The sequence below is a fragment of the Scyliorhinus torazame genome, chromosome 6 (assembly GCF_047496885.1).
Source record: "Scyliorhinus torazame isolate Kashiwa2021f chromosome 6, sScyTor2.1, whole genome shotgun sequence".
In the NCBI taxonomy this organism is placed as follows: Eukaryota; Metazoa; Chordata; class Chondrichthyes; order Carcharhiniformes; family Scyliorhinidae; genus Scyliorhinus; species Scyliorhinus torazame.
Window position 1 is genome coordinate 56,656,854 of NC_092712.1, and position 27,395 is coordinate 56,684,248.

Sequence of the window (27,395 nt, forward strand, 5' to 3'; positions counted from 1 at the left end):
AGTTTCAAAAGAAACAACAATCTACACTGCATGAGAAAACAATGCTGATTGGTTGGCATGTCCTCCATGTTTGTGTTCATTAGAAAAAGGCACAATGCCTGGACATGTTCTTTCTGTTTGCAGAGGACCCTGAATGTGAATAAATGTAGCTTCTAGCAAACATAAGTGAGTCACATTGCGAGAACGACTGATGAGTTCAGTAAGTGCTATCCAATTCCGAATCACATCTAATGTTGGACTCTAAGGGGGCGATTCGCCAATATTGGGCCCAACAGTTTGCGCCGTTGTGAACACCGTCGCGTTTCACGATGGCGCGAACCAGGCCCGGTTACGTACGATTCTGGCCCCCACAGAGAGCCAGCACAGCGCTGGAGCAGTTCACGCCGCTCCAGCCTCCTTTCGCTGCGCCAAATGGGCGCCGCGCCAACCCGCGCAAGCGCAATTGGGCCAGCTCAATCCTGCGCATGCGCAGTTGGGACGCGCCATCCTGTGCATGCGCGGGGGACCTCTTTAGCGCGCCGGCCCCGACTCAAGATGGAGTCGGTGTTCAGGGGCTGGCCATGCCAGAAAGTAGGCCCGGGGGGAGGAGAGGCTGGCCCGCCGATCAGTGGGCCCCGATCGCGGGCCAGATCCCATTGGAAGCCCCCCCCCCCCCAGTGAAGGAGCACCCCTCCCACCCCCACAGGCCGCCCTCCGACCGTTCCGGCAGAGTTCCCGCCGGCAGCGACCAGGGGTGAACGGCGCCGGCGGGACTCTGTCGTATCGGCGCGGCCGCGCCGATTCCAGTGGCCCGCGGCCGGCGCCGCGCCAAATGCGCCGGCGCAAATGGCGGCGGTTCTCCGCACCTCGGAGAATCGTGCGCCGGCGTCGGGGCGTTGAGGTGCGGTTGCGGCGATTCACCGGCCCGGCGCGGGGCTCGGAGAATCGCCCCCTATATTCTGAGTTTTGCAAGCATGGGCTGGCTCAGTACAGTCATTACTCTCTGCCTGTTGTGAAAAGGCAAAGAACCATGCTGTTTGATATGATTCACCAATCATTGGGCTGTATGACCTACATACCTAGCACCACACCAGCACTGACATTCATATACCACATTACGCTTTTGTGTGGTAGGTACAGCGTCTTTTTTGACTTGATAGCGGCATCCTCTTAGTGGGAATCCCATTTGTATTGTTATTGCATAGCAGCAGCGTGAAATGGATAGCTTCACCTGTTGCGCAATCTTTCCAGGGTAATTATTGCATCGATAGAGAGACATTTCGGGACTAAAAGTGGCAGCCTTAGGCTTATTAATGTGCTTGTACAATATACAGCAATAACCTGACTGGGGTAGCCATTATACCCTATTTCAGCCTCATGTTTGCACCGTTAGCAAACGTCTTGGGCCCTACTTACAAGGTTACTAATAGATACAATGTGGAGCTGTTGAGGAATCCCAACGTGTGCACTGACAGTGAAGGAAGGCTTGTGGTAGACAGCAGTAGAAAACTCATTATGGGATTTCCCAACAAGCACATCAAGGAAAGGGAGCTCATTTGGCTGCTCCTTTTCAAAGGTGAATTCGAAACTGGGATGAAGCCCATTAAGGTGTGTGAGGAAACTTTTACATGCAGCTGCAGATTCAAGTATAGTAAATGTATCATCTCTGTCATGAAAATGTTAAAGGGGTGGGAGGTTAGAGGTCATTCCATGCCCCTTTGGCTGTTCGCAACAGGCAGAGTGCTGACTACTCAACCAGCCGATGCTTACAAAACCTAGAACATAGTGTCCAACATTAGATGTAATACTATGATTGGACATCACTTACTGAACAATCCCGAGTATGCTAAGAATCACACTAACACCAATTTAAAGTTATCATTTTGGCTTGCTAAAAGCTATACATATATTCATACGCAGGATCCTTCTCTCTGTATGCAGAAATATATCCAAACATTGCATTTTCTCAAATAAACAAAAACATGGGACTTAACTGTTCCACGGGCATTCCACATGGCAACACCTCAACCAATCAGAGTTGGCTTGCCATTTTTTAATTTAAATAAAGGCTTGGGGAATAACTGTTATCCAGTGCATTCACCGTGGCAATGCCTCGAATAATCAAAGCCCAATTGCCAACCAATTAACATCCTTTTATTATGCTGTATAAATTATTGTTCTCCTTGAAATTTGACATTCTTGTGTCTATTCTGATTAACATCTGAACAGACTGTAGACGACAAAAATTCCAAATTCCGAGGCAGCTTGTTTGCAGTGGTGTTTGTGGATCCAGGATATTTTCTGACACAGTATTCCTAACCCGGGAGCGAAAATCCAAGCCAAAGAGACCAAGTGTATTGTATCTAGGTTTGTTGACAATCCAAAGCGAGGTGGGAATGTAAGTTGTGAGGAGGACACACAGAGGCTGCAAAGAGATATACAGACGTTGAGTGAACAAAACATGGCAGATAGAGTTATAATTCTAGGAAATGTGAGGATATGCACTTTGGTGGTAGGAATAGGAAAACAGAATTTGTTTTAAAGATGTGAAACTTATAAATGTTGATGTTCAGAGGGACTTTGGTATGCTGGTACACTGAACACCGCAAGTTTAGCATGCAGGTACAGCAACTAATTAGGAGGGCATACAGCATTGTTGGTCTTTATTCAATGCTGATTGGAGTACAAGACTAAGAAAGTCTTGCTATAATTTTATAGGTTTTTAGGGACACACTTCAAATACTGGGCGGGATCCTCTGCAGCCCCCCCCCCCCCCCCCCCCCCCTGCCAGTGGCGAGAGATAGCTTGTCGTTGGCCGGCGATGGGATCTTCTGGTCCCGCTGCTACCAATGGGATTTTCTAATGATCGCACCCATGCTGCCGAGAAACGCACGCATTTGGCAGGCCCACAAGATCCTGCCAGCGTGAAGTGCCGGAAGGTTTTGCCCTTATATGCAGTTTTGGTCTCTTACATACTTAGATTGGAGGCAGTACAATGAATGTTCACTAGATTGGTTCCTGGGCTGAATGGGTTCACTGTGATGAGAGGCTGAGTAACTTGAGCTTGTACTCTCTGGAGTTTAGATGAATAATAGGGGATTTTTATTGAAACCTATAAGATTCTGAAGGGACTTGACAGGGCAGACACAAGAGGTTGTTTCAACTGGCTGTGGAATTCAGAGCATGAGGGCCCTTTCTGGATAAAGGTCAATCATTTAGGACTAACATTAAATTAAATTTCTTCATTCAAAGGGCTGTGAATGTTGTGAATTCCTAACCCCAAAAAGGTGTGGATGCTCCATTATTGAATATATTTAAGGCTGAGACAGACTGACCTTTGGCCTCTCAGGGAATCAAGGGATATGGGGAGTGGGTAAGTAGGCAGAATGAAGACTGGTGATCAGCTATGATCGTATTGAATGGTGGAATAGTTTTGATGGGCCATATGGTTTACTCTAACTTTTACTTATTATGTCTCTTGGACTGTTGGGAGGGATCAATTTAATTTGTATCACCTGGCAGCAATGGGTCTCAAAATGAGTCAGAGTAACCCTAATGTCATGTTGACCTCAATGATGTGGGCACTGTCATTTTGGAAAGGTCCCATCGTTTAGGATCTGAAATGCCTGCTTGAACGCTTGTTGCCAACTTTGATTGAAAATGGCCAGTGAGTGTACCTTTCGCATGGCAACCATTCCCATGGGGGTGCAGGGACTGGAAAGGGAAAAGGTCCGACTGTTTGGTGTTATCTTTCTGTGGCCAGGAGGAGCAGGAGTTCACCTTGAGGAATCACAGAAATGATCAGGGTTGTTGTTACCTTAGAATCCCTCCCTTCTGCAATCACGCTCCTTGCCCCCCCTCCATTCCCCACTCTGAACCCATCACTTAACGTGCTACCAGCCAGAGTGACCAATATAGTAGATCTTAATCTGGAAAGCTGCATCACGATACCCCGCATGTTAACAGGGTCATGGCTCACAATTAATGCCATTCTATTGCTTTGAGTGTAAGATATCAGTCCTGATCTCATCGAATGGGCCGAATGGCCTACTTCTGCTCCTACGTCTTATGGTCTTAAATTGGTCCCAAAATGGAGGAATCAGTAGGAACTTCACAGCCATTAATCTTGGGAACCTTGGACTAAACTCATTGGTAACTTGTGCAAGCAATACAGAAATCACCTGACACCGGCACTGTGAACCAGTTAGTGCTTGAGGTTAGTTCAGGATGACTCGTCTTTGTGATTTCACCTTCATGGTTATATAAATGAGTTAGTTACTCCAATTTACTTGGGCAACCTGCAGTTGCTTCATTTCCCAAATAATCACGGATGTCACATTTCCTCACAGAGGGGAGGAAAGATCCTGCTCTTGGCAGGGGAAGGGACAAAGAAGATTACTGATGACTAACCCAACCGACACTACTTTCATCAACACTAATTAATTGCGTGGAGTGGCATATTAATAACATACATCTTTAAAGGATCTGCTCTTATATTAAAGGAATAACAGGATATTTAAAGCCTTGTCCAAAAGCCAAGGATAGTGGTGGGAAAATGAAGAGTTGGAAAATTATGGGTTTCTGCAGCCACTGATCTGTTTGGCCAATGGACAAGCCTCCTGGCATATTCAGAATACCTCCTTCTTTATTTCAAGCATGCTAAATGTAAACAGTTAGCGCCATCGCTTCCAAGAAGTATAGGGCATGATTTATCGGCTCCATCCCGCCGGAGTTGGGATGGGATGAGGCCAGTAGATCCCGTGAGGAGCCTCTCCCAGGATTCCCAAAGGTCGTTACGATGTCGCGATCTGGATCCTGCCCACAATAAGCGGGACTCAGATTCGCAGAGTTAAGTGAGTTCAAAAACTCACTTAACTCTGCCGATGCCAGATCGAACTGGCTCCCGGGATCTTCCGGCCTCGCCGAGGAGACCCCAGCAGGGTGCCGATCAGTACTGGTCTCCACAAATGCGGACCAGGCGTACCTGGAACTTGGGCGTGTCTCCCAGGCGATCGGAAACGCCCGGGTGGTTGGTATCTGTGCTGGGTGGCACCCTGGTTCTGCTGATGCCACCCAGGAAACCTGGCACTGCCAAACCTGGCAGCCCAGCCATACTACCTGGGCTCCCTGACAGTGCAAACCAGATGTCAGGTTGACAGCGGTAGTGTCAGGGTGCCAGGCTGGCAGTGCCAACGTGCCCAGGTGGCATTTTTGCCCATGCCGGGGATCAAGCGCAGGAATGCCCTGCCCATGTGAGATGTAGTGGGGGGGTCTTGAGGACCCCCCCCCCAACAGTGAATTGGGGTAATGGCGGGGTCCGGGGTTCACATTGGGGGTGGGTCAATAGATCTGGCACCCCGATCTCTTCCTGCACTGGTGAGCGGAGCTCCTCAGTGCAAGAAATGCGGCTGTGCGTGGCCTCGGTGGGGCATTCCGCATTGAGAGCCGAAAAAAAAACAGCGTGGCATTAGATTGAGGGAATCACGCTCAGAACTGACTTTTTTCTGGTTAGATCGCGCAGGCAGATTTGATTCTAAGCTTCAAATTCGAAATTGTATTTGAAAGGAAATCTCTTTGCAGCCTTTACTGCCTCCAAAATGCTGTTTATGTTTAAGTGATCTGATTGCTAATGTCATATACACTGTAATCCAAGAAGTGCGTTGGAGGGGAAATTATTCTGGGGAGTTATTACTTGAGCTGATACCCAAATGAGGGAGCTCTGCATTGTTGGGGGTGCTGTTTCTCAGATGTGACATTGAACTGAGGCCCTGTCTGAGTTCTCGGGTGGATGTGACAGCTCCCATTGCACTTTACAAAGGAGAGTGGGTGAGTTGCCCCCAGTGCCCAGACCAATATTTATCCCTCAACCAACATCACCAGAAACAGATTATCTGGCCATTATTACATTGCTGTTTGTGAGCCTTTGCTGTGTGCAAGATGGCTGCTGAATTTCCTACATTACAACAATCAGTACACATTAAATTACTTAATTGGCTGTAGAGTATTTTGGGGACATCCTAAGATCATGGAAGATGCTATAACAATGCAAGGTGTTTTCTTTTATTATTCCCGTGGCTCACTGCATTACAGTTAGATCTGAAATTGCTCCATGAGGTGTGGCACCGATCACGAGCAGATCTCGGCCAGAATTCTCCTGACGTTGAGATTCTCTGTTACTGCCGGCAGCGTAACCCCGCCCCCGGGTTTCCGGGCGGCGTGGGATGGCTTCAATGGGGAATCCCATTGACAAGCGGCAGAAGTAGAGAATCCACCGCCAGCGAATGGAGCGATGCCGAGAAACACAAGGCTGGGGTATCGGAGAATTCCCTCCCCCCTTGTGTGGAGGTACCAAGTGGTGGGCAGGAACTTTCTCAGATGGGAATAGAGGAACAATTATTCTGTGGCGAACGTACTTCCCAACAGATAACTACAAAGTATCTCAGGCTTAGGCCTGAGGGTTGGTTTTCTGTCTGCCTTCTAATCCGGGTAACAGTGACTCAAGGGGGCTTCAGAAGACAAGAAATAATATTTAATAATTTTATAGGATTTCACACAGTTAAAGTCTAGAGGTGAGTTGTTATCATCTGGAATACACTGCTTGAAAGAGTGACGGAAGCAGATTCAAAATATAATTCAAATGAAATTGGATAAACACTCAAAAGGGGGACGATTTATGAACTATAGGAACTGGGACTACTTTGATAGCTCTTTTAAAGAACCAGCAGAGACATGATGGGGTGAATGGCCTCTTTCTACGTTGTATCGTTCCACGATTGTTTGACTGCATTTCCAATTTTGATTCAAGAGATATAACACTTGAATATGAAAGCATTTACAGACTGCTTTACATTGTATACTAATTATTTAAATAGACAACAATTTGCATTTACGCCATGCTCCTTATGTGCAGGGATATCGTGGACACACAGCAAAGGATTTGAGAGGTGAGAATGGCAAAGAAAGGCAGAGGGGAAGGCAGATTTGCAAGGAAGGTAGAGGAAAGTGGGTAAGGAGTTCCAATGAGCAGGAGAGGAATTACTGACATAAGGCATGATTAGCAGGTAAAAATGTTTTTCAACACTGGCACTTTTTTCAATTGTGATAACCCCCATGGGGATACCGTGATTTACCTCCCTGTGGGAATCGTGGAATATGAGCTAGTTGGGGCTCATAAGGACTCAGTGGGGTAAATTCGCCACTGGCAGGATTCTCTGTTCCACCAGTAGGACACCTCCATCCACGGGATTCCTGGGGGAGTGGCGTGCCTACAATGGGAAATTCCATTGGCCAGCTGCAGGAGCAGAGAACCCCACTGTACACGCAACTGGGCAGGGGGAGAAATCACCCCAGTATCAAGGCCGGCCTGGACAGGGACCGGCATGTTGGTTGTCCCAACGGGACTGTACTCTATAAATACATTCACTGTCACAGACAGACTTTCTGTGACCGTAAAAAAAATCAACGTCCACCCTACCACTCGTCTCGCTGGGTCTTAGTAGCAATGTTTTTGAACAATTATTTGGGGAAACCATGTTTTCTATCTATTATGTCATTAACGTTTGAGTTTAAAATTTTGTTATGAGTATTCGACAGAAGAAATCTCCCCCCTGCTATGCCGTGTTAGAGTGGGAAAGATTAACCTACATGGCACCACCAGCTGAGATCTGTTCTTCTTTTCATTCTCTTCCCTGTCTGCGATGCTGCTGGTGTTCGGCTCAGCCTGATAGGCAGCCAGGGCTTCCCATTCCTTCACCAGACGGTTTTTGTTCCTCAGGTGATCTTCCATATAGGTCTAAAACACAGAGGAGAATTCAAATAGGAAAAATCAGGTAACATCCCATTGCCTTTAATGAATTAATGCTGCATTGCAAAATACGTTCAACATAGAATCCCTACAGTGCAGAAGGAGGCCATTTGGCCCATCGAGTCTGTACCGACCCTCTGAAAGAGCACCCTACCTAGGCCCACGCCTGCCCCATTCCCGTAACCCCACCCAACCCGCACATCTTTTGGACACTAAGGGGCAATTTTAGCTTGGCCAATCCACCTGACCTGCACATCTTTGTGGGAGGAGTCAGGTGTACCCGGAGGAAGCTCACGCAAATACAGGGAGATGTGCAAACTTCACACCCAAGGCCGGAATTGAACACTGACCCGTGGCGCTGTGAGGCAGCAGTGCTAACCACTGTGCCGCCCGCAGGAGTTTAAAAATTCCACCGCACTCTCTTATAGAATTTATGTCACAACCTTTTTAGGATTTCTGCAGAGTGTGTTTCCGACAGTGAGTTTTGTACAGGAATTATTGTAAAATCTGTATTTTTCTATGTGTTCCCGCAGGATTCAATCTAAAACATATAAATAGCCTAAAACTCTTATTGCATGAGAGCTTAACATGTTAGTCTGAAATTTCTCTCTTCCTCTTTCGTCTGTGGCATTAATGTAAAAAACTGAGGTTTTGATGGGATCACGTAAGATTTATCCCAATGTTCAGTGATTCAACAATATTTACTTTGAAAAGTGAGTTTTTAAAAAAACTAGGCATTTTTATATCCAGTTTAATTTGATATGGGCTCATACCTCTGTCATGGTATAGAACATGTTAAAACCAACATTCATTCGTAAAAGAGGCCACTGATCATACAATTGCTACCCAGGCAGTAGTGCTGGTTTGCTTGGTTCCCAAGAAAGACACTAACTCAATCAATTCAAATACAAACATCTTGTCTGATAAGTTCAAATATATTTTTGATCATTAGCCTTCTCAGATTCAACACAGAGTTATTCAAATTCACTGAACCCCTGTCACTGACTTGAATGGATTTGTCATTTTGTATTTTTCGAATTGGAGAGTTTATAACACATTTGATGGTAGACATGTCAAGCCAGATAACTCCTGCAGATCATGGAAAAAGTAAAAGAGCCTCCTAGGATAAAGATATTTCTTGTAACCTAGGTTTCACAGCTGCTGCAAATTATTATTTCCTATGCTACAAAGAACTAGCAACGTTTGAAATAGTGGAGGCGGTTCAAAGGAGGTTTAACTGGATCGATACCTACAATGAGTGCTCCTCAGTGCAGGAAATGACGGTAAATGTGGCCTCGGTGAGGCGTTCCCCAGCATTAAACATCCCGCTAAACCTGCCCACAATGGGACTCCTTTTTTCTGTTAAATCGCACCCATTAACTCTGATTTAATTAGTGTTAGCAGCACCAGTTTCTTGTTGCAACTGATAAATTGATGGAATATTTATGAGGCAGCACTCTAAAATGAAAATAACTGCTTTGGGAATGAACTGCAAAAGGCAGATTTCTACAGTAATCAACCCTGACCGGTAGTCCCCATGTGAAGCCTCGAGCGGCCTTCCCGACAGCCACAACTCTTTATGGAATCTTCCCAAGTCCCACGAGGCATTGGAATCAGGAACCCGCCCACAATGGGCGGGACCACGCCGCGCTCGCGCAGGTAGGCCTTAAACCTACTTAGGGCCTACTTGTCGGTGTCTACTGGCCTCTCAGGGTCTACCAGGGAGGCCGCAGCTGAGCACGATTTGGTACTGGTCCACACAAACATGGACCAGGCGGAACGGCACCCAGGCGATCCCCAAGGCCATCTGATGTCCCTGGGTGGCCAGGGTTGCCCCTGGCCCTGCCCCTCGAATGGGAGGAGCGGGGGGTGATGGATGGAGGTCCTGGAAGGGGGGGGGGCTGTAAAGGGGCATGGGGAGACCTAAAGAAGGGGGTCGCCAGGGACCCCATAGCGGGGTGTACGAACCTGGGGGTGGGGGGGTGGAGTAATGCCCATGTGTGTGGGGGGTGATATTGCCCATGGGTAGGGGATGTGACATTGTCCATGGAAGGAGGGTGGACGTTCTGGAAGGAGGAGCTGTAAGGGGGCATGGGGAGGACCTAAGAGTGGGGCCCCCAGGGACCCATAGTGAGGTGTATGAACTTGGGGATGGTGGGGTAATATCCATGTGCGTGTGTGTGTGTGTGTGTGGGGGGGGGGTGACATTGCCATGGAAGAAGGATGGACGGGGGGTATGAAGGGTGGAGGGTGTGCAGGGCAGGTAAGAAGGAGCCTCTGGGAGGTTGGGGGTGATGGGTGGAGATCCTGGAAGGGGGGGCTGTAAGGGCACAAGGGGGGGACCCAAAGAGGGAGCCCCCCAGGGACTCCGTGGCGTGGTGTACGAACTTGCGGGGTGTATGGGGTAATGCCTATGTGTGTGGGGGAATGACATTACCCATGAGTTGGGGGTGACCCACAAACTCACTTAGAGGTCGGACCACCCTTTCAAAATGGCAGCCCGATCCCTGAGTTCAGCTCCCCAGAGCTGAAGAAGATGATGAAAAGAATTCTAAGGGCGCAATTTAACTAAACGAGAACAAAGTCCCACGGCAAGCACTTTTAGCCGCGTGTTTCATGGCGCTTATAGCGCTGTGAAGCGCTATCGAACGACACTCGGTTAGATAGGGGGCCTCAGTGGGAAATGCGCGGTCATGGGGGTTTTAAATGGAGTCCTGGGGCGAGATTCTCCGACCCCCCGCCGGGTCGGAGAATCGCCGGGGGCTGGCGTGAATCCCGCCCCCGCCGAATATCCGGTGCCGGAGAATTCTCCGGCACCGGATATTCGGCGGGGGCGGGAATCGCGCCGCGCCGGTTGGCGGGCTCTCCCCCGTGATTCTCCGGCCCGGATGGGCCGAAGTCCCGCCGCTAAAATGCCTGTCCCGCCGGCGTAAATCAAACCACCTACCTTACCGGCGGGACAAGGCGGCGCAGGCGGGCTCCGGGGTCCTGGGGGGCGCGCGGGGCGATCTGGCCATGGGGGTTGCCCCCACGGTGGCCTGGCCTGCGATCGGGGCCCACCGATCCGCGGGCGGGCCTGTGCCGTGGGGGCACTCTTTCCCTTCCGCCTTCGCCACGGTCTCCACCATGGCGGAGGCAGAAGAGACTCCCTCCACTGTGCATGCGCGTGAATGCCATCAGCGGCCGCTAATGCTCCCGCGCATGCGCCGCCCGGAGATGTCATTTCCGCGCCAGCTGGCGGGGCACCAAAGTTCTTTTCCGCCAGCTGGCGGGGCGGAAATTCATCCGGCGCGGGCCTAGCCCCTTAAGGTTGGGGCTCGGCCCCCCAAGATGCGGAGCATTCCGCACGTTTGGGGCGGTGCGATGCCCGACTGATTTGCGCTGTTTTGGGCGCCAGTCGGCGGACATCGCGCCGATACCGGAGAATTTCGCCCCTGATCTCTGGAGCCCATGACACGGTTCCTGACCCCCTCCCAAGCAACAACTCATGATGAGGGGGTCCCCGAGCCCCCCCTCCCCCTCCCCCGCACTGGGCACCACCGGCCCGTTCTCCACCATTGAAAAATGACAGCTTGGCACCTTGGCAGTCCCAACCTGGTATCCTGACAGTGCCCCAGCTGGCAGTGCCAGGGTGCCCAGTTGGCACCAGCAGTGCCAGGGTACCACCCTGCTCAGATGGCATACTCTGGGGTGCCTCCGATCCTCTAGGAGACCCTCACGAGCGTCGTTCTGTCTGTTCCCCATTTGTGGAGACCAGTACTGAACGGCGTTTGCCCGAGGTCTCCAAGTGAAGGGGATAGGTCCCACACTTCGGCATACTGCACATTAAAGTGAGACTAGCTGTCTCGCTCTAATATGCAAATTTGCCAAAACGTGACCCCGCCCACAGTGATCTAACACAATCTCAAGAGACGAGTGGGGTCTCCCGGCTTCTATCAGCCACGTTGCGCCGCTGCTTTACGGGCACTGAGTGGCCATTCGATCGCACCCTAAATGTGTGCTAAGCCGGTGAGAAACTCCCCAGGGCCCAAAAAAGTGTGACTAAGTGTCGTTTAGTTGTGGTGGGGAACCCGCCAGCAGGGAACTCCCAGCAAAACCCGCCACACATAATACTTTGAAACTTCTCTGTTAAATAGCACCCCCTGGCTTTTTGTTTAATTTTTATTTGTTCTTGGGATTTGGTCGTCACTGGCTGGGCCAGCATTTTTGCCTGTCCCTAATTATCCTGGAATTGAGTGGCTTGCTGGGCCATTTCCGTGGCGGACAGTTTAGAGACAACCACATCACTGTGAACCACATCGCTGTGTGGGTCTGGAGTCACATGTAGGCCAGACTGGATAAATACAGCAGCTTTCCTTCCCTGCAGGACATTAGTGAACCAGATGGGCTTTTACAACAATCAACAATGGTTTCATGGTCATCATTAGACTTTTAATTCCATATTTTTATTGAATTCATATGTTACCATCTTCCATAAGAACATAAGAACTAGGAGCAGGAACAGGCCATCTGGCCCTTCGAGCCTGCCATTCAATGAGATCATGGCTGATCTTTTGTGGACTCAGCTCCACTTTCCGGCCCGAACACCAAAACCCTTTATTCTTCAAAAAACTATCTATCTTTATCTTGAAAACATTTAATGAAGGAACATCAACTGCTTCACTGGGCAGGGAATTCCATAGGTTCACAACCCTTTGGTGAAGAGATTCCTCCTCAGCTCAGTCCTAAATCTACTTCCCCTTATTTTGAGGCTATGCCCCCTAGTTCTGCTTTCATCCGCCAGTGGAAACAAACTGCCCGCATCTATCCTATCTATTCCCTTCATAATTTTATATGTTTTTATAAGATCCCCTGCATCCTCTAAATTCCAACGAACACATATTTGTAGAAACTTTTATTATCTGTTTTTATATTCTGAGCAAGTTTACTTTCACAATCTATCTTACTCTTCTTCTATAGCCTTTTTAGGCCCTTCTGTTGGCCCCTAAAGATTTCCCAATCCTCTGGTCTCCCACTAATCTTTGCCACTTTGCATGCTTTTTCCTTCAATTTCATACTCTCCCTTATTTCCTTAAATATCTACGGTCGATTTTCCATCTTTCAACAGTCCTTCCTTTTTGTTTGTATAAACTTTTGCTGAGCACTGTGAAAAATCGCTCGGAGGTTCTCCACTGTTCCTCAACTGTTTCACCAAAAAGTATTTGCTCCCAGTCTACCTTAGCCAGCTCTTCTCTCATCCCATTGTAATCTCCTTTGTTTAAGCACAAAACACTAGTGTTGGATTTTACCTTCTCACCCTCCATCTGTATTTTAAATTCCATCATATTGTGATTGCTCCTTCTGAGAGGATCCCTAACTATGAGATCATGAATCAATCCTGTTTCATTGCACAGGACAAGATCTAGGATGGCTTGTTCCCTCGTAGGTTCCATTACATACTGTTCCAGAAAACTAACGCGGATACATTCTATAAACTCCTGCTCAAGGCTGCCTCGACCAACCTGGTTAAACCAATCAATATGTAGATTAAAATACCCAATGATAACTGCTGTACCATTTCTACATGCATCAGTTATTTATTTGTTTATTGCCCACCCCACCGTAATGTTATTATTCGGTGGCCTATCTGCCATGGTGGCATTTGAACCCAGGACCCCAGAGCATTACCCTGGGCCTCTGGATAACCAGTCTAGTCACAATACCACAATGCCACTGCTTAGATTTGTGTGTCTATGGTATCAAAACTTGTCAATTGTGTTCTCTCTTTTTTTTAAGCCTATACTGTTCCGGTCGATTTCTCTTCGAATTAGAAGAGAGTTGTTCAAATTAAAGATATTTTTGAAAAGCAGAAATAACACAAGAGCAGGAGTTCTGGCCTTGAAACCTCTGGGCTGTAGATTTCAGATGGCCCTTGTCGTGTGAGAGTACCTTTAAGAAATGGGTGTTTTTAAATGGGTGTGTATATAAATATCTGTGGTGAGAGTACCTTTAAGAAATGGGTGTTTACTACTGCAGTGATGTCAGAGAGTGGGTGGAGCTGGGCTGTCTGTCAGCTTTTTACTTTCGTTTTAGGTTGTTTGCTGCAGGGCGTGTTTTTGTTTTGTTTTCAGAGCGGGAGAGCTGCAGTCACAGCCAGAAGGTGCATGAATCTCTCTCTGTAATCTAAAGACTGTAAATCGACCCTGGTGATTTAAAATTAATAACAGTAGTGACTTTAACCTGATGTGCTTCTGGTAAAAGGTGTTTTAAGATGTATGGATGTTAAAAAGGAAAGCTTTACTTAGTGTTGTAGTCTTTGGGAGTTGTATTTGAATTCATGGTTGCTAAGATGTTCACTGTATGTTTTGAAAAGGTTAACTTGAGTTCATAGAATAAACATTGTTTTGCTTTTAAAAAATACCTTTCCATTTCTGCTCCACCACACCTGTAGAGTGGGCCGTGTGCTCCCCATACCACAATCTATTAAAAGATATGGGTCAGGTGAACTCCATGATACACTTTCGGGTTCTCTAAACCCTGGCCTTAACAAATTGGGGGCTCGAGGGGGTTAAAAGTCTATCTATTGGATTGGCTTTGTGAACTTAAAGACAGTGAGGGGTGAGCATATTGTGGTTGCTTTTTGTGTGTGGCACTTTAGTTTAAGTGGAGAGTGTGGTGTGGACAATAGCTCTTTCAGAGGCTCTGAGGTTTTTGCGGGTGGAGACAGTCACATGCAGTACCTTACGGACAGAGACTAAAAGCAGACTGTTAGATTTGGCAAAAACATTGCAGTCAACATAACCTGACAAAATGCGAAAAGGTAAGGTAATTATAGCGGTGGTTAAGCATTTAAAGTTGCCTGAGATGCAGTCTGACTCATTGCAAATGGCAAAGATCCAGTTGCAGATTAAACAAATGGAACATGCGAAAGAATGAAAGCAGCTTGAATACGAAAGAGAGGAAAAAGAAAGAGAGAGAGAGAGCGGAAAAAGAAAGAGAGAGAGAGGAAAAAGAAAATGAAAGAGAAGAAAGGAGAAAAGAAAGAATAGCCCTAGCAGAACAAAAGGAGAAAGCGAGATACAGATCAGGGAAAAAGATAAAGCGAGATACAGATCAGGGTTTCCTGAAACAATATGTTGACAGGCCAACAAGAGGCGAGGCCACGTTGGATTTGGTTTTGGGTAATGAGCCAGGCCAGGTGTTGGATTTGGAGGTAGGAGAGCACTTTGGGGACAGTGACCACAATTCGGTGACGTTTACGTTAATGATGGAAAGGGATAAGTATACACCGCAGGGCAAGAGTTATAGCTGGGGGAAGGGCAATTATGATGCCATTAGACGTGACTTGGGGGGAATAAGGTGGAGAAGTAGGCTGCAAGTGTTGGGCACACTGGATAAGTGGGGCTTGTTCAAGGATCAGCTACTGCGTGTTCTTGATAAGTATGTACCGGTCAGGCAGGGAGGAAGGCGTCGAGCGAGGGAACCGTGGTTTACCAAGGAAGTGGAATCTCTTGTTAAGAGGAAGAAGGAGGCCTATGTGAAGATGAGGTGTGAAGTTTCGGTTGGGGCGATGGATAGTTACAAGGTAGCGAGGAAGGATCTAAAGAGAGAGCTAAGACGAGCAAGGAGGGGACATGAGAAGTATTTGGCAGGAAGGATCAAGGAAAACCCAAAAGCTTTCTATAGGTATGTCAGGAATAAGCGAATGACGAGGGAAAGAGTAGGACCAGTCAAGGACAGGGATGGGAAATTGTGTGTGGAGTCTGAAGAGATAGGCGAGATACTAAATGAATATTTTTCGTCAGTATTCACTCAGGAAAAAGATAATGTTGTGGAGGAGAATGCTGAGCCCCAGGCGAATAGAATAGATGGCATTGAGGTACGTAGGGAAGAGGTGTTGGCAATTCTGGACAGGCTGAAAATAGATAAGTCCCCGGGACCTGATGGGATTTATCCTAGGATTCTCTGGGAGGCCAGGGAAGAGATTGCTGGACCTGTGGCTTTGATTTTTATGTCATCATTGGCTACAGGAATAGTGCCAGAGGACTGGAGGACAGTAAATGTGGTCCCTTTGTTCAAAAAGGGGAGCAGAGGCAACCCCGGCAACTATAGACCGGTGAGCCTCACGTCTGTAGTGGGTAAAGTCTTGGAGGGGATTATAAGAGACAAGATTTATAATCATCTAGATAGGAATAATATGATCAGGGATAGTCAGCATGGCTTTGTGAAGGGTAGGTCATGCCTCACAAACCTTATTGAGTTCTTTGAGAAGGTGACTGAACAGGTAGACGAGGGTCGAGCAGTTGATGTGGTGTATATGGATTTCAGCAAAGCGTTTGATAAGGTTCCCCACGGTAGGCTATTGCAAAAAATACGGAGGCTGGGGATTGAGGGTGATTTAGAGATGTGGATCAGAAATTGGCTAGCTGAAAGAAGACAGAGGGTGGTGGTTGATGGGAAATGTTCAGAATGGAGTACAGTCACAAGTGGAGTACCACAAGGATCTGTTCTGGGGCCGTTGCTGTTTGTCATTTTTATCAATGACCTAGAGGAAGGCGCAGAAGGGTGGGTGAGTAAATTTGCAGACGATATGAGGAAACCTTATGAGGAAAGGCTGATGGACTTGAGGTTGTTTTCGTTGGAGAGAAGAAGGTTAAGAGGAGACTTAATAGAGGCATACAAAATAATCAGGGGGTTAGATAGGGTGGACAGTGAGAGCCTTCTCCCGCGGATGGAAATGGCTGGCACGAGGGGACATAGCTTTAAACTGAGGGGTAATAGATATAGGACAGAGGTCAGAGGTAGGTTCTTTACGCAAAGAGTAGTGAGGCCGTGGAATGCCCTACCTGCTACAGTAGTGAACTCACCAACATTGAGGGCATTTAAAAGTTTATTGGATAAACATATGGATGATAATGGCATAGTGTAGGTTAGATGGCTTTTGTTTCGGTGCAACATCGTGGGCCGAAGGGCCTGTACTGCGCTGTATTGTTCTATGTTCTATGTTCTATAAAGAGAGGGAGTTTGAACTTCAGAAAATGGCCATGAAACATGACAGTCAGTTAAAATTGGCAGACGTAAAGGGAAACGTACAGTTGGTGGATAGTGATGAGGATAGTGAGAAAGAGCGTCATAGTCGAAGGTTTGGTGGGGATCTATTTAAATATGTCCAAGCATTGCCAAGGTTTGACAAGAAGGAGATAGAAGCCTTTTTCAATTCATTTGAGAAGATAGCTAAACAAATGAAATGGCCACAGGACATGTGGGTATTAATGATTCAAACAAAGCTGGTAGGTCGAGCGAGTGAAGTGTTTGCATCACTACCGGAGGAGGTATCTGGGACGTAGGAGGAGGTGAAAATATCCATCTTAGGTGCATATGAACTAGTGCCTGAAGCCTACAGACAAAGGTTTTGAAATTTAAGGAAAGAATTTGGTCAAACATACATGGAGTTTGAAAGGCTCAAACAGAGTAATTTTGATAGGTGGAAAGGGCTTTGAAAATAGACCAAACGTATGAAGCTCTCAGAGAAATTATACTTTTGGAGGAGTTTAAAAATTCAATTCCTGATGTAGTGAGAATTCATGTGGAAGAGCAGAGGGTTAAAACTGCGAGGTTAGCAGCAGAAATGGGAAATGATTATGAATTAGTTCATAAATCAAAGCTTGGTTTCCGACATCAGTTTCAGCCTGTGAGGGATAGAATCTGGGGACATGAGAAATACTCAAATGGTAAATGTAAAAGTGATCTGATGGGAGATAATAAGGAGAGTGTACCTCAGATTAAAAAAGAAATCTGGAAGGGTGGAAAAGAAATGAAAAGTTTCAAATGTTTTCACTGTAATAAACTAGGCCATGCAAAGTCACAGGGTTGATGGTTGAAGAAACGCACTGGGAAGGCTGATGTGGTAAAACAGGATAAGACAGTGGGATTTGTTAAAGTGGTAAAGGAAAGCCCAAGTGAAGCGAAGGAGGTGCAAAAGATTGTACAGCCTGATCAAGAGGTGATTGATAAGAAGATGCCAGATGTCTTTAAAGAATTTACTTGTGTGGGTAAAGTTTACTCATGTGTATCAGGAGGAGCAGGTAAAGAAGTCACAATTTTAAGAGATACGGGAGCTAATCAATCTTTAATAAAACAAAGAACAAAGAACAAAGAAATGTACAGCACAGGAACAGGCCCTTCGGCGCTCCAAGCCCGTGCCGACCATGCTGCCCGACTAAACTACAATCTTCTACACTTCCTGGGTCCGTATCCCTCTATTCCCATCCTATTCATGTATTTGTCAAGATGCCCCTTAAATGTCACTATCGTCCCTGCTTCCACCACCTCCTCCGGTAGCGAGTTCCAGGCACCCACTACCCTCTGCGTAAAAAACTTGGCTCGTACATCTACTCTAACCTTGCCCCTCTCACCTTAAACCTATGCCCCCTAGTAATTGACCCCTCTACCCCGGGAAAAAGCCTCTGACTATCCACTCTGTCTATGCCCCTCATAATTTTGTAGACCTCTATCAGGTTGCCCCTCAACCTCCTTCGTTCCAGTGAGAACAAACCGAGTTTATTCAACCGCTCCTCATAGCTAATGCCCTCCATACCAGGCAACATTCTGGTAAATCTCTTCTGCACCCTCTCTAAAGCCTCCACATCCTTCTGGTAGTGTGGCAACCAGAATTGAACACTATACTCCAAGTGTGGCCTAACTAAGGTTCTATACAGCTGCAACATGACTTGCCAATTCTTATACTCAATGCCCCGGCCAATGAAGGCAAGCATGCCGTATGCCTTCTTGACTACCTTCTCCACCTGTGTTGCCCCTTTCAGTGACCTGTGGACCTGTACTCCTAGATCTCTTTGACTTTCAATACCCTTGAGAGTTCTACCATTCACTGTATATTCCCTACCTGCATTAGACCTTCCAAAATGCATTACCTCACATTTGTCCGGATTAAACTCCATCTGCCATCTCGCCGCCCAAGTCTCCAAACAATCTAAATTCTGCTGTATCCTCTGACAGTCCTCATCGCTATCCGCAATTCTACCAACCTTTGTGTCGTCTGCAAACTTACTAATCAGACCAGTTACATTTTCCTCCAAATCATTTATATATACTACAAACAGCAAAGGTCCCAGCAATGATGCCTGTGGAACGCCACTGGTCACAGCCCTCCAATTAGAAAAGCATCCTTCCATTGCTACTCTCTGCCTTCTATGACCTAGCCAGTTCTGTATCCACCTTGCCAGCTCACCCCTGATCCCGTGTGACTTCACCTTTTGTACTAGTCTACCATGAGGGACCTTGTCAAAGGCCTTACTGAAGTCCATATAGACAACATCCACTGCCCTACCTGCATCAATCATCTTAGTGACCTCCTCGAAAAACTCTATCAAGTTAGTGAGACACGACCTCCCCTTCACAAAACCATGCTGCCTCTCACTAATACGTCCATTTGCTTCCAAATGGGAGTAGATCCTGTCTCGAAGAATTCTCTCCAGTAATTTCCCTACCACTGAAGTAAGGCTCACCGGCCTGTAGTTCCTTGGATTATCCTTGCTACCCTTCTTAAACAGAGGAACAACATTGGCTAGTCTTCAGTCCTCCGGGACATCACCTGAAGACAGTGAGGATCCAAAGATTTCTGTCAAGGCCTCAGCAATTTCCTCTCCAGCCTCCTTCAGTATCTGGGGTAGATCCCATCAGGCCCTGGGGACTTATCTACCTTAATATTTTTTAAGACACCCAACACCTCGTCTTTTTGGATCTCAATGTGACCCAGGCTATCTACACACCCTTCTCCAGACTCAACATCTACCAATTTCTTCTCTTTGGTGAATACTGATGCAAAGTATTCATGTTAGTACCTCGCCCATTTCCTCTGGCTCCACACATAGATTCCCTTGCCTATCCTTCAGTGGGCAAACCCTTTCCCTGGCTACCCTCTTGCTTTTTATGTACGTGTAAAAAGCCTTGGGATTTTCCTTAACCCTATTTGCCAATTACTTTTCATGACCCCTTCTAGCCCTCCTGACTCCTTGCTTAAGTTCCTTCCTACTTTCCTTATATTCCACACAGGCTTTGTCTGTTCCCAGCCTTTTAGCCCTGACAAATGCCTCCTTTTTCTTTTTGACGAGGCCTACAATATCTCTCGTTAATGTTAAGAGATGAGGAGTTATGTAGTTTGGGAAGAATGTTGCCAGAAAAGGTGGTAATATGTGGAATTCAGGGTGAGAGGAGTAGTGTTCAATTATATAAGGTAAGATTGGAAAGTCCAGTGAAGAGTGGTGAAGTGGTAGTAGGAGTAATAGAGAAACAGGAATACAGTTTATCTTGGGTAATGATATAGCTGGATCGCAGGTGGGAGTGATGCCTACTGTGGTTGATAAGCCAGTGGAAAATCAGACAACTGAAGTGTTGAAGGACGAATATCCTGGGATTTTTCAGGATTGTATATTAACAAGGTCGCAAAGTCACAGGTTAAGACAAGAGGAGAAATCAAAGAGTGAAGGTGAGGTTGAAGTGCAATTATCAGAAACAATTTTGATCAGATGGTTGAAAAAGAACAAGAACAGGTGGAGGATGAGGCGGATATTTTTAGTTCAGGAAAATTGGCGGAGTTACAACAGAACGATGTAGAAATAAAATGGATGTATCAGAAAGCATACACGGAATCCCCATTTTCATCCCGAGGTCCTTCTTCAAGAGGCTGAATAAAATTATCCTGTAATGCATTTTGGAAGGTCTAATGCAGGTAGGGAATATACAGTGAATGGTAGAACCCTCAAGAGTATTGAAAGTCAAAGAGATCTAGGAGTACAGGTCCACAGGTCATTGATAGGGGCAACACAGGTGGAGAAGGTAGTCAAGAAGGCATACGGCATGCTTGCCTTCATTGGCCGGGGCATTGAGTATAAGAATTGGCAAGTCATGTTGCAGCTGTATAGAACCTTAGTTAGGCCACACTTGGAGTATAGTGTTCAATTCTGGTTGCCACACTACCAGAAGGATGTGGAGGCTTTAGAGAGGCTGCAGAAGAGATTTACCAGAATGTTGCCTGGTATGGAGGGCATTAGCTATGAGGAGCGGTTGAATAAACTCGGTTTGTTCTCACTGGAATGAAGGAGGTTGAGGGGAGACCTGATAGAGGTCTACAAAATTATGAGGGGCATAGACAGAGTGGATAGTCAGAGGCTTTTCCCCAGGGTAGAGGGGTCAATTACTAGGGGGCATAGGTTTAAGGTGAGAGGGGCAAGGTTTAGAGTAGATGTACGAGGCAAGTTTTTTACGCAGAGGGTAGTGGGTGCCTGGAACTCGCTACCGGAGGAGGTAGTGGAAGCAGGGACGATAGGGACATTTCAGGGGCATCTTGACAAATATATGAATAGGATGGGAATAGAAGGATACGGACCCAGGAAGTGTAGAAGATTGTAGTTTAGTCGGGCAGCATGGTCGGCACGGGCTTGGAGGGCCGAAGGGCCTGTTCCTGTGCTGTACATTTCTTTGTTCTTTGTTTGTTTGGTATCTGGGCGGGGAAGTCCCCGCGGGTGAGGAAGGTGATGCTCGAAAGGAACAGAGGGGAGGGGGGTGCTGGCGAGGCCGAACTTTAGCAACTACTACTGGGCGGCCAACATAGCGATGATAAGGAAATGGATGGTGGGCACGGGGTCGGTCTGGGAGCGGGTGGAGGCTGCTTCGTGCGGGGGCACCAGTTTGGCGGCCCTGGTTACAGCGCCTCTGCCGCTCCCACCGGTGAGGTACTCCACCCTATAGTGGTGGCGGCTTTGTGGATCTGGGACAAGTGGAGGGGGCTTATAGGGGAAGTGAGAGCATCGGTGTGGACCCCAATCTGCGGCAATCACCGATTTGCCAGGGGAACATGGACGGTGGGTATTGACTGTGGCGGAGGGCGGGGATTGTGAGGGTGGGTGATCTGTTCCTGGAAGGGAGCTTTCCGAGCATGAGGGCATTGGAGGAAAAGTTCAGGCTGGTGGGAGGGAATGACTTTAGATACTTATAGGTTGCGGGATTTCTGCGCAGACTGATCCTTCCCACGCCTCCCGCCAAAGGGGAGGCAGGACAGGGTAGTTTCTCGGGGAGAGGTAGGTGAGGGTAGAGTCTCAGATCTTTCCAAAGAACTAATGGGAGCAGAAGATACACAGACTGATGACCTGAAGCTTAAGTGGGAGGAGGAGCTCGGGGCGGGGGGGGGGGTGGGGAGATGGAGGACGGTATTTGGGCAGAAGCTCTGGGCAGAGTTAACACGACCGCAACGTGTGCCAGGCTCAGTCTGATCAAGTTTAAGGTCATGCACCGGGCCCACATGACGGTGGCCCCGATCAGTAAATATTTCAGGCTGGAGGACAAGTGTGCCAGATGCGCCGGTGGGCTGGCTAATCACGTGCACATGTTCTGGTCGTGCTCTAGACTCAGGGGGTATGGGCAGGGATTCGCGGACATCATGTCCCGGGTTTTGAAAACTGGGGTGGTAATGAGTCCTAGGGTGGCAATCTTTGGGGTGTCGGAGGACCCAGGACTCCAGGAGGAGAAGGTGGCCGATGTCTTGGCCTTTGCTTCCCTGGTAGCCCGTCGACGAATACTGTTGGTATGGAGGGACTCAAAGCCCCCGAAGACCGAAGCATGGCTATCGGACATGGCGAGCTTTCTCGGTCTAGAAAAGGTTAAGTTCGCCATGAGAGGTTCACTATCGGGGTTCGCCCGGAGGTGGCAGCCATTCATTGACTTCTTCGCGGAGAATTAATCGTCAGCGGGGGGTGGGGTGGGGGGGGGGGGGGGGGTAGGGGGTGGTTTAGGCAGGTCCTTGCGCGAATGGAGTCGTGGTTTGCACTATGTGTTACTTGCTTTTCCTTTCGTACGGTACTATACAATGCCATTGTTTTATATGCCAAAAATACCTCAATGAAATTGTTTATTAAAAGAAAAGCGTACACGGAAGAGGAATCTGAGTGTATACCAAAGTGTTATTACCGTAAAAGTCGTGTCTTGATGAGAAAATGGATACCTTTACATATGCAGGTGGATGAAAAGTGGAAGTTCATCAAGTAGTATTGCCAGAAGGGTATAGAAAGGAGGCGTTGCGAGTTGCACATGAGGTACCAGTGGGAGGACATTTTGGAATAAGGAAAACTCAAGTTAAAATCCAGAAACATTTTTATTGGCCTGGACTACATAAAGATGTAGTTAAATTTTGTCAATCATGTCATACAGGGAAACCTCAAGCAGTGATAAAACCAGCGCCTTTAATACCCATTCCAGCATTTGAGGAACCTTTTGCAAGGGTCCTAATTGATTGCGTAGGACCGCTTCCTGAAACGAAAAGTGGGAATCACTGGGTGGGATTCTCCACCCCCACGCTGAAGTGGCCGCGCCGTCGTTAACGCCGTTGAGGTTCACGACGGCGCGGAACGGCCCCGGTCCCGACCGATTCAGGCCCTGACAATGGGCCAGTATCGGGGCCGCATCATCTACCCGCGCCAGGCCTTGTCGCCCGGGTAAAAGCGGCGCCGAATAGATGACGCGGCCGGCGCCGCATAACGGACGTCATCCGCGCATGCGCGGGTTGGCCGGTGCCGACCCGCGCATGCGTGGTTGCCGTCCTGTCCAAATCCGCCCAGCAAGAAGGTGGGGGACGGATCTTGCGGGGCCGCGGAAGGAAGGAGGTCCTCCTTCAGAGAGGACGGCCCGACGATCGGTGGGCACCGATCGCGGGCCACCCCACATTCAAGGTGAAGCCCGGTGCAGGATCCCCACTCGCCCCCCCACAGGCCGCCCCCCCCCAGCGTTCACGCACCGCCCACGACTGTAGCGACCAGGTGCGGACGGCGCTGGGGGGAACCCGCCGTTTTGGCCTGGCCGCTCGGCCCATCCGGGCCTCAGAATCGCGGGGGTGCCGGAGAATCGCCATTTTGGGTATCTCCGGCGATTCTCCGGCCCGCGAAACTCGACTGGCCTGTTCCCGCCGCTCGGGAGAATCGCGGGAGGGCGACGGACCGGCGTCCCCGGAAAGTTCGGCGGCCCAGGCGATTCTCCCAACCGGCGTGGGAGTGGAGAATCGCGCCCACTCTCTTTTGACTGTAATGGATGTGTCTACTAGGTTTCCAGAGGCCATTCCAGTAATATTACAGCTAAAAAGATTGTGGAGGAGTTACTTAAATTTTTTACTAGATATGGACAGAAATACAATCGGATCAAGGATCAAATTTTACTTCAAGGTTATTCAAAGAGGTTATGAATAGCTTAGGAATAAAACAATTTAAATCAACTGCGTACCATCCAGAATCGCAGGGAGCGTTACAAAGGTGGCATCAGACATTAAAGACAATGACTTCCGGGTGCGGCAATGACCAGCTGAGTCGCACGTTTCGGCAGCTCCCGTTGGAACGGACTTTTGGGCTCTTAATAGGAGCCCCAACTGCAATTTAAACGGCAAAAACACTGTGCGGTAAACCAGAAGGGAATCCCCCCGGACACGCATGGAAAAGGGAGAGGATAGCGGCCGAATTGCGGAGGATCCTCTGGAGCAGCGGCAAGGAAGGGAAGCTCAAAGCAAGATGGCGTCGGAAGGTGGCCGTTTGCTATGGGGCCCGGAGCAGCAAGAGTTCCTGCGGCGCTGTGTGGAAGAGCTGAAGAAGGAGTTGAAGAAGGAGCTGATGGCCCCGATATTGCAGGCGATTGAAGGACTAAAAGGAGCAGAGGACCCAAGAGCTGGAGCTTCGGGTCGTGAAGGCAAAGACTGCTGAAAACGAAGATGAAATACAGGGCCTGGTGGTGAAGGCAGAAACGCACGAGGCACAGCAGAAAAGGTGTGTGGAAAGGTTGGAAACGCTGGAGAATAACTCAAGGAGGAAGAATTTAAGAGTGCTGGGTCTTCCTGAAGGCGCAGAAGGGGCGGACGTCAGGACATATGTGAGCACGATGCTTCACTCGCTAATGGGATCGGAGGCCCCGACGGGCCCTTTGGAGGTGGAGGGAGCTTATCGAGTTCTGGCGCGAAGACCAAAGGCTGGAGAAATACCTCGAGCTGTAGTGGTGAGGTTTCTCCGCTACAATGACAGAGACGGTTCTCAGATGGGCGAAGAAAATTCGGAGCTGTAGGTGGGAGAACGCGGTGATCCGCGTATACCAGGATTGGAGTGCGGAGGTGGCGAGAAGGAGGGCAAGTTTCAATCGGGCTAAGGCAGTGCTTCACAAAAAGAAGGTCCAGTTTGGAATGTTGCAACCAGCGAGATTGTGGGTCACACACCAAGGGAAGCACCACTACTTTGAGACGGCAGAAGAGGCGTGGACATTCATTGTGGACGAGAAGCTGGAATAGTCTGGTGAGAGAAAGAGCTTTTGGGACAAAGTGGTGGGGTGCTTATGTGGGGCGAGGAAGGGGAAGGGGACTGGGGGATGATTTTTCAATTTGTTAATTTTGTGATCCTGTAACTTTTCTCTCTTCCCCATGTTGGGGGGGGGGGGGCGGCGGGGGCAGCATGAGGAACTGTGGGCGTCGGCCATTAGGGGCAGGGCAGAGTGGGAAACGCGGGCTTTGTTCCCGCACTATGGTAATTATGGCGGGAACAGGGACGCAGGAAGGAGGGGGCCTCGCACAGTGGGAGCCGAGGATAAGGGGGGAAGCCGAGGTCAGCCAGAGTTTGCTGACTTCTGGGAGCAACATGGGGGGTGCAACTACGCTAGAGGGGGATCTAGCGGGGGGGGGGGGTTAACTGGGTTGCTGCTGCTAAGGAGAAGGGGGAGCTGTTATGGGATGGGGTGGTCGAGGCGGGAGGGCACCGTCGGGGGGATATACGGGTACGTGGGGACCGGGTGAGGAGCTGGGTTAAAAAAGGGGATGGCTAATCGACAGGGGGGGGGGGGGGGGGGTAAAGAGCCCCCCCAACCCGGCTGATCACGTGGAACGTGAGAGGGCTGAATGGGCCGATTAAAAGGGCACGGGTACTCGCACACCTAAAGAAATTAAAGGCAGATGTGGTTATGTTTCAGGAGACGCATCTGAAACTGATAGACCAGGTCAGACTACGTAAAGGATGGGTGGGACAGGTGTTTCATTCGGGTATAGATGCGAAGAATAGGGGGGTGGCTCTCTTAGTGGGGAAACGGGTACTGTTTGAGGCAAAGACCATAGTGGCGGATAGTGGGGGTAGATATGTGATGGTGAGTGGCAGATTGCAAGGGGAGGCGGTGGTTCTGGTGAACGTATACGCCCCGAACTGGGATGATGCAAATTTTATGAGGCGTATGTTGGGACGTATCCCGGATCTGGAGGCAGGAAAGTTGGTAATGGGGGGAGACTTCAATACGGTGCTTGATCCAGGGCTGGACCGGTCGAGGTCCAGGACCGGGAGGAGGCCGGCAGCGGCCAGGGTGCTCAAGGACTTCATGGAGCAGATGGGAGGGGTAGACCCCTGGAGATTTAGTAGGCCTAGGAGTAAGGAGTTTTCATTTTTCTCCCATGTTCACAAAGTATACTCACGGATAGACTTTTTTGTCTTGGGAAGGGCACTGATTCCGAAGGTGACAGGGATGGAATATACGGCCATAGCCATTTCGGACCACGCTCCACATTGGGTAGACCTGGAGGTAGGAGAGGAAAAAGAACAGCACCCACTCTGGAGAATGGATATGGGCTTATTGGCGGATGAGGGGGTATGTTTAAGGGTGAGGGGGTGTATTGAAAGGTACTTGGAGCTTAATGACAATGGTGAGGTTCAGGTGGGAGTGGTCTGGGAGGCGTTGAAGGCGGTGGTCAGAGGGGAACTGATATCCATAAGGGCACATAAAGGGAAGCAAGAGGGTAAAGAAAGGGAGCGATTGTTGAAAGAACTTTTGAGGGTGGACAGGCAATATGCAGAGGCACCGAAGGAGGGACTGTACAGGGAAAGACAAAGGTTACATGTGGAGTTTGACCTGCTGACCACGGGTAAGGCAGAGACACAGTGGAAGAGGGCACAGGGAGTACAGTATGAGTATGGAGAGAAGGCGAGTCGGCTACTGGCCCACCAATTGAGGAAGAGGGGAGCAGCAAGGGAGATAGGTGGGGTGAGAGATGAGGAGGGAGAGATGGAGCGGGGAGCGGAGAGAGTGAACGGGGTGTTCAAGGCATTCTATGAGAGGTTATATAGGCTCAGCCCCCGGAAGGGAAGGAGGGAATGAGGTGTTTCCTGGATCAGCTGGAATTCCCGAAGGTGGAGGAGCAGGAGAGGGCGGGACTGGCAGCACAGATTGAGATGGAGGAGGTGGTAAAAGGGATTGGGAGCATGCAAGCGGGGAAGGCCCCGGGACCGGACGGATTCCCGGTGGAATTTTATAGGAAATATATGGACCTACTGGCCCCGCTTTTGACGAGAACCTTTAATGAGGCCAGGGAAAGGGGGCAGTTGCCCCCGACTATGTCGGAGGCGACGATATCGCTCCTTTTGAAGAAGGATAAAGACCCGCTGCAGTGTGGGTCCTACAGGCCCATTTCCCTTTTAAATGTAGATGCTAAGCTCCTGGCCAAGGTGATGGCGACGAGGATAGAGAACTGTGTCCCGGGGGTGGTCCACGAGGATCAAACTGGGTTCGTTAAGGGGAGACAGCTGAACACGAACATACGGAGGTTGCTAGGGGTAATGAT

The 27,395-nt window shown here is 48.8% G+C and overlaps 1 protein-coding gene across 2 annotated transcripts in view; it reads right to left on the reverse strand.

Moving 5' to 3' along the window:
* Positions 1-27,395, reverse strand: part of ptprn2 (protein tyrosine phosphatase receptor type N2) — a 1,583,832-nt gene that overhangs the window by 92,206 nt on the left and 1,464,231 nt on the right. For both annotated transcript variants that reach the window (XM_072508225.1, XM_072508226.1), the window contains exon 15: positions 7,624-7,771. In XM_072508225.1, coding sequence (XP_072364326.1) covers positions 7,624-7,771 — 148 coding nt within the window. The remainder of the gene's footprint in view (positions 1-7,623; positions 7,772-27,395) is intronic.